Source organism: Trichosurus vulpecula, assembly GCF_011100635.1.
Source record: "Trichosurus vulpecula isolate mTriVul1 chromosome X unlocalized genomic scaffold, mTriVul1.pri SUPER_X_unloc_5, whole genome shotgun sequence".
In the NCBI taxonomy this organism is placed as follows: domain Eukaryota; kingdom Metazoa; phylum Chordata; class Mammalia; order Diprotodontia; family Phalangeridae; genus Trichosurus; species Trichosurus vulpecula.
This window is the reverse complement of record NW_023494381.1, coordinates 760850-768732: the sequence shown is the minus strand read 5'-3', so window position 1 is coordinate 768732 and position 7883 is coordinate 760850. Positions and strand designations below refer to the sequence as shown.

The following is a 7883-nucleotide window of genomic DNA, read 5'->3' as shown; positions in this document are numbered from 1 at the left end:
GGCAGTAGTGGCAGCTCCCACAATGTGGGCATTATAAAAACTAATTTTTCATCAGGCGTAGGGTTGGTGGCGAAGGAGTCGGAGGTGATTGGGTTGGGGTGGGAGTGGGGGTTGAGCCGCCTCCTCCTTTGCAGTCGCCAGGGTAGAGTCGGGTTAGAAGCTGTAGCGGCGCCACCCGGGTTTGTGTCTCTCTCCCCCTCTTCCCTCCTCCCCCTTCCCTCCAGTCAGGGCGCCCCCTCGCCTCCGGTCCCTTTCCCCCTCTCCCATTACCCACCCTCTCTTACTCCCCCCCTCCCCCCGCCCCAGACCATGGATCCGGGCAGCGGCGGCGGCGGGAGCAGCAACTGCAGCAGCAGCACCGACTCGGCGCCCGACTGCTGGGACCAGGCGGACATGGAAGGCCAGGGCCCCGGCGCCGCTCCCCCGGCCCCCGCCGCCACCGCAGCCGCTGCGGAGGCCCAAAACCTCAGTGAGGCCTTCAGGTGGCAGCTCAACGTCAACGCCAAGCCTTTCGTGCCCAACGTGCACGCTGCTGAGTTCGTGCCGTCCTTCTTGCGGGGCCCTGTCCAGCAGCCGCTCCCACCGCCGCGGCCCCCAGCCCGAGCCACCGGTACCCGGGGAGTCGGCACCGGAGCAGGAGGCCCTGCCTGTGGATCCTTCTCAAGGTCAGTGTTGTATGATGGTTCAAGTTCAGCTTTTAGCATGGAACCTGGTGTAGAAAATGGAGAGGCAGAAATGTCCCCGGAAGAGTCATGGGAGCACAAAGAAGAACCTAGTGAAGCAAAGCCAGGGGGTGGTTCTTTAGGAGATGGCGGGCCTCCGGAGGAAAGTGTCCCAGAAATGATGATGGAGGAGGAAGAAGAATTACCAAAACCTAAATCTGTCATAGCACCACCAGGTGCACCTAAAAAAGAACATGTAAACGTAGTATTCATTGGGCATGTAGATGCTGGTAAATCAACTGTTGGAGGACAAATAATGTATTTGACTGGGATGGTTGACAAAAGAACACTTGAAAAATATGAACGAGAAGCTAAAGAAAAGAACAGAGAAACTTGGTACTTGTCATGGGCCTTAGATACAAACCAGGAAGAGCAAGACAAAGGTAAAACTGTAGAAGTGGGCCGTGCCTACTTTGAGACAGAAAAGAAGCACTTTACCATTCTAGACGCCCCCGGGCACAAGAGTTTTGTCCCAAACATGATTGGTGGTGCTTCTCAAGCTGACCTGGCTGTGCTGGTAATCTCTGCCCGAAAAGGAGAGTTTGAAACTGGATTTGAAAAAGGACAGACGAGAGAACACACCATGTTGGCAAAAACAACTGGTGTAAAATACTTAATAGTGCTTATTAATAAGATGGATGACCCAAGAGTAAACTGGAGCAACGAAAGATATGAAGAATGTAAAGAAAAATTGGTGCCATTTTTGAAAAAAGTTGGCTTCAATCCCAAAAAGGATATACATTTCATGCCCTGCTCAGGACTGACTGGTGCAAACCTTAAAGAGCAATCAGATTTCTGTACTTGGTACATTGGGTTACCATTTATTCCATATCTGGATAATTTGTCAACCTTCAACAAATCAGTTGATGAACCAATTAGGCTGCCAATTGTGGATAAATACAAGGATATGGGCACTGTGGTCCTGGGAAAGCTGAAATCAGGCTCTATCTGTAAAGGACAGCGGCTTGTGATGATGCCAAACAAGCACAATGTGGAAGTTCTTGGAATCCTTTCTGATGATGTAGAAACTGATTCTGTAGCTCCAGGTGAAAACCTCAAGATTAGACTGAAGGGAATTGAAGAAGAAGAAATTCTTCCAAGATTCATACTTTGTGATCCTAATAATCTTTGTCATTCTGGACTCATGTTTGATGCCCAGATAGTGATTATTGAGCACAAATCCATCATCTGTCCAGGTTATAATGCGGTGCTGCACATTCATACCTGCATCGAAGAAGTCGAGATAACAGCCTTAATCTGCTTGGTAGACAAAAAATCAGGAGAAAAAAGTAAGACAAGACCACGTTTTGTCAAACAAGATCAAGTATGCATTGCCCATTTAAGGACAGCAGGAACCATCTGCCTTGAGCCCTTCAAAGATTTCCCTCAGATGGGTCGTTTTACCTTCAGAGATGAGGGGAAGACCACTGCAAATGGAAAAGTTCTGAAACTGGTTCCAGAGAAAGACTAAGCATTTTTCTTGATGAACCTGCACAATACTGTGAAGAAAATAGACTCTGCAAAAGCCTACTTCACACTGGCTTCTCATATTTTCTGCCCATTAATAAACTTCTCATATTTTGCAAAGACAAATTTCACAGCAAAAGTCCATATTATGTCAGCTTTCTCATATTGAGAGCTCTGCTATGCTACTGTTGTATTTCCCCCAAAGTTTTTTTTCCTCCTCCCAAATTCTGATTCCTTGTACAGATTCAGCAATAGCTTTGTAAGGGATGTGTACATAATTGCCTACAATAATGAAAACCTAAAGGAATTTTTATTTTTAATTTTCCCCTTAGGCATATTTAGACGTCTTTTTCCAGGCCAGTCATTCAGAGTGTGCAAGTGTGTGTGCACATGTTACACAGACAACTAACATGTTAATAAAATATTCAATTTCAAATCCAAAAATAAAAACCCCAAACAAAAAAAACAAAAAAAAAACCCCTAATTTGTTGAAACAGCTTAATGGATTGAATCAGCCTCAGGAGTGGCTCCACTTCTATAATACTGCCTATATCCCAGCTTTTGCAGTTGGCTAGGCAGCTATCTTTAACACACTCTACTCCTCTAACTTTGCCCCACCTTAGTGGGTGGCAGAGCCTGAAATTCTACATCATCAGGCTTCCAAGAGCAGTCTTCACCCTCAACAATGCAATTCCAAGAAATTAACATTTGGTTGCCCCTCTCTTGTCTCCTTGTAAACCCTGTGTCAAAGGATGGAAAAGGAGGCAAAGAACATAAAAAGCCAATCCTGGAATTCATAGTTGAGAGGAAAGATGTTTCTGATTGTATAAATCCATACGCAGACATCTCTCTTCTTTTACACCAAAACTTGAGAAAATGGGGGTTGTGCCTTCTTTATGGCAGGTTCCAAAAGTAGAGGGGTACTAACCACAACTAAGATGCCCTAAACACTCACAGGCACTTTATTACAATCACTCATATGAAGAAGGTATCCATAGTATTTCCTCTTCCCAGAATCATTCATTTTCCCCCAAGAACCTGACCCGCAACCATGGGAACCCACAGGGAGCAGAGAACTAGTTAGGAAATTACTCTGTCCGTCTTCATCCACCCACAGAGGTGAGTGGACCAATATAGTGGAAAGATACAAGGAGTGAGAGATCGATTCCTGGGAAGATAGTGGCTCAGGGGACAGACAATATGGTGTAGATAATGAAAGAAAGAAAGGAGATGTTCAGGTTAGTGGGACAGGAAGCCACTGGACCCTGAACATCAGAGACAGATAAGGAACTGGAAGAAGAAGATTTTCATTAATTATTTATCCATTTGACTAACTGATAAATTAAACTGATTGATTAATAATGCCTGCCTCCTGCTCTTTATTTCTATGGTTTCCTTGATTTATCTGATTTGTGACCTGCCCAATTAGTTTATCATTGGCAACTACCCCTCACTTTACCATTAGGCTAGTATTAATGATACAGATGCTCCTGGGACAGGCCTGGTCTGAGTCCTCCAGGGGGCTCTACCATAAAAGCAGAATACACTAGTTAGACTGACCCAGATGGTTGCCTCAGGAGAGAATCTTGTGATATGCTGGGTTTGTGAAGCAAGAATACTTATGGGCAGATGCAAGATTTAACTCCACCAAGGGGTCTCAGCTCCAGCCACCTACACACTCCCAAAACCCAACTTTCCACTGAAATAATATTTAACCTGGGGCTTATGATTCCTGAGTGAAGAGTAAAACAAACAGGATTATAACCCAACACTTGATAGCTGGCCAACATGCCAACTCCCCTGAGGTGGAGAGAGCATTTTTGTATACAATTAGCAGACACTTTAATGAGAGTGAACACAGCTTTGTGAATTCTCTTACACCAACAGAATCTGCAAAACATTAAGCAATGTCACACAGACCAATGCGGATCATTCCCTCCACTAATGTTTCCTCTTCAGCTTTGGGAGAAATTAGCATCACAAATTAAAAACTGTTCTTATGGTTCTACAAGTATTCCCTTCCAGCTGTAAACCTAGAATTTCTCCTGTTATATGAGGCCGGTAGGCTTAAGGATTAATTATTTCCAGTTGTAATAAGAATAGGTTACTGAAACTGCCCCAAAAGCTTGCTAGTGGGCAATTCTAATTCCACCTTCCTGAGTAGTCCTTGGTTAATATTGAGGGACCTCTCTTTTGCTACAAGTCTATGTTCTCGTTTGACTCTATTTCTGGCTCAGTTGCTGTTCATCTCTTCATGTCCTCCTATGCAGTATTTTGTTGTGAGAGTCAATCAAACATTTTGAGACATTCTGGTGTTGCAGGATGCAATGTGCAATGCAAAGAATCACCCAATGTCTACTCTAAATTTTCGTGACACCAGCCTCCACCTCCCTTCCTGGCCACTAGGTCTATCCCATGATCCTCATGCTCCTTAAACCCTATATTCAATCAGTTTCCAAATTTTGTCATTACCACCTCCTCAGAGTGTCTTGCATCCATTGCCTCTCCACTCACAAGACCTCATCATTTGTCACCTGGACTATTTCTATAGCCTCCTAATTGGACTTCCCATATCAGATCCTCCTCACTTCTGCTCCCCCCACCTGATCAATCATTCACTCAGTAGCAAAAGGGATATTCCAAAAGCCCTGGTCAATAACTCTCTTCAATAAACTTCAGCGGCTCCCCTGTATATCTAGGTTCAAAATACAGACATCTGTGTTTGTCATTTAATGTCCTTTCAACCCTGGCTACATCCTACTTTTATAGCCCTATTATATACTACCCTATAATAATTCCATTAACTAATAAAAATTTATTAATGTGCCAGGCACTGTGCTCAGCCCTGGGGATGCAAAAAGAATTGAAAGACAGCTCCTGGGGTGGAGCAAAGATGGCAGAATAAAAGCAAGACTTGCTTCAGCTGTCTCCCAAATCCCTCCAAACACCTGTAAAAAATGACTCTAAATAAATTCTAGAGCTACAGAACCCATGAAATGACAGGGTGAAACAAGTGTCTAGCCCAAGACAGCCTGGATAGTCACAGGGAAGGGTCTATCACACTGTGCTGGTAGGACTGCATGGGCCGTGTTAGCACAGACCAAGCCAGAGCAGACTGGCTGGGGCAGGCCTCAGAGCACTGAATTAATGAGCTGTGGTGGTTTCCAGACTTCTCAACCCACAACCTCCAAAGATAACTTAGCGGGTCAGTGGGAAAACTCTGTTGGACCTAGGTGAGAGAAAGAGACCGTCTGAACCCAGCCCAGGGGCTCGAAGGTAGCTGCAGCAGCAGCAGTGGCTGCTTTCTCCAGACACAAAGATGGTGGGGGGAATCAAGTGGCTGATCAGAGTGGGAATTCAGGGATCTCTTTGATAGTTCTGAGGCAGGATTCTCTTGCTTTTCCCTGCTTGAATCTGGGTTGCAGTCCTGGTTGGTGGTCTTGGGGTGATGAGGAGCACTGGTGTGGCAGAGCGTGTGGTGGCTGTTGTATCAGGAGGACCGAGTTTATAATCTCAAAGAGGATCATAAACATGTCTGAAAGGTTCGGAATCGCCGGATATAAGAAACTCTCAAAGTAGAAGGCAGAAGAATCAAAACATTTATTTAGGCTCCACAGTAACCAACCCATGAACCAGCAACCCCATTTTGATATGTTGATCCAAATCTTCCAGGCCCAATAAGTACGCCTTGAAAGAGTAACCAGGAGGCTACAGAGAAACATGATTGCGTAAAGCAAAATCATGTTTCCCCCTTTATGGTAATAAGATTACCCACTGGCCTGAAGTCTTTGTTCAGCTTCCTCCCGTAGGTCAGCTCTGCTACTGGCAGCTCCTGCCTCAGCTGTGTCTGTGTCTGTAACTGAAGCTGCAACTGTAACTGACGATGTAACTGTCGCTGTAACTGACGATGTAACTGTCGCTGGCTCAAACCGGAAAAGGAAAGAGAGAGAGAATCTTCAAGCTGTCCTCTCCCCTCTTATAGGGTTTTTGACATCATCAAGCTCCGCCCGAATGACCAGGGCCGATTGGTTCCTGAGTTGGCTCCTCCCCCTAGGGTAGACCAGGTTCTGGAGCTAACACCTCCCCTCAGCCAGCCCCATGACTCATCACACAGGAAGTTCTGGTCCTGCCCCGGAAGAGCAAGCCCCAGCGTCCAGGGAAGCTCAATGAGGTAAACTGAGTCATTCAAAGAAAACAAAGGCCATTCTGGCTACAGCTGTGGAGAGGGAGTCCTCTTAGAAGTTCCAAGGCAGAAAAGAGTGCTTGAGGTCACTCACAGACCAGAGCACAGGCCAGTAGAGGAGTAAACACTTCTCCTTGGATCTTACCACCTCAGAAGAACTGAAAATTTACAAGTGCCTACAATAGCTCAGAAAACAGTAGCACAAAACCCTTAAAACTTGGGACACAGTACTCTCCACTCTTGAAAAAGAGTGAGAAAGAAAAAGAGCACAAAAGCCAAGTAATTGGCTGCAGAAATGAGCAGATAATGTAAAAAATCTCAGACTATAGAATCTTACTTTCATGACAAAGATGAAAACATACAGCCAGAAGAAAATAACAAATTCAAAGATCCTAAATCAAAAGTCTCCAAGAAAAATATGAATTGGTCTCAGGCAATGGAACAGCTCAAAAAGGATTTGGAAAGGCAAGTAAGAGAAGTAGAGGAAAAATTGGGAAGAGAAGTGAGAGTGATGTGAGAAAACCATGAAAAACAAGTCAATAACTTGCTAAAGGAGACACCCCAAAATACTGAAGAAAATAACACCTTAAAAATACACTAAAGCAAATGGCAAAAGAGCTCCAAAAATCCAATGAAGAGAAGAATGCATTGAAAGGCAGAATTACCCAAATGGAAAAGGAGGTCCAAAATACCACTAAAGAAAATACCACCTTAAAAATTAGATTGGAGCAAATGGAAGCTGGTGACATTATAAGAAATCAAGATGCTATAAAACAGAATCAAAGGAATGAAAAAATGGAAGACAATGTGAAATATCTCATTGGAGAAACCAGTGACCTGGAAAATAGATCCATGAGACATAATCTAAAAATTATTTGGCTACCTGAAAGCTATGATCAAAAAAAGAGCATAGACATCATTTTTTGAGAAATTATCAAAGAAAACTGCCTGGATATTCTAGAACCAGAGGGTAAAATAGAAATTGAAAGAATCCACTGATCGTCTCCTGAAAAAGATCCCAAAAAGAAAACTCTTAGGAATATTGTTGCCAAATTCCAGCATTCCCAGGTCAAGGAGAAAATACTGCAAGCAGCCACAAAGAAACAATTTGAGTACTGTAGAAACACAATTAGGATAACAGAAGACCTAGCAGCTTCTACATTAAGGGATAGACAGGCATGGAATATGATATTCTGGAGGTCAAAGGAGCTAGGATTAAAACCAATAATCATCTACCCAGCAACACTGAGTATAATGCTCCAAGGCAAAATATGCATTTTCAATAAAATAAAGGAAATAAAGGACTTTCAAGCTTTCTCAATGAAAAGACCAGAGCTGAATAGAAAATTTGACTTTCAAACACAAGAATCAAGATAGGTAAACAGGAAGGAGAAATCATAAGGGACTTACTAAAGTTGAACTGTTTTGTTTACATTCCTACATGGAAAGATGATGTGTGTAATTCATGAGACCTTTCTCAGTATTAGGGTAGTTGAAGGGAATATCTATAT

At 43.8% G+C, this 7883-nt stretch overlaps 1 protein-coding gene across 1 annotated transcript; it reads left to right on the top strand.

The window, feature by feature from the left end:
* Nucleotides 1–309: 309 nt before the first annotated feature.
* LOC118833233 (eukaryotic peptide chain release factor GTP-binding subunit ERF3A-like) lies at nucleotides 310–2193 on the top strand. Its single transcript, XM_036740596.1, has one exon. The coding sequence runs from the start codon at nucleotides 310–312 to the stop codon at nucleotides 2191–2193; it is 1884 nt and encodes a 627-aa protein (XP_036596491.1).
* Nucleotides 2194–7883: the final 5690 nt, after the last annotated feature.

Excerpts from the sequence above, each read along its gene's own strand:
- LOC118833233 (XM_036740596.1), top strand. The coding sequence starts at position 310 with ATGGATCCGGGCAGCGGCGGCGGCGGGAGCAGCAACTGCAGCAGCAGC.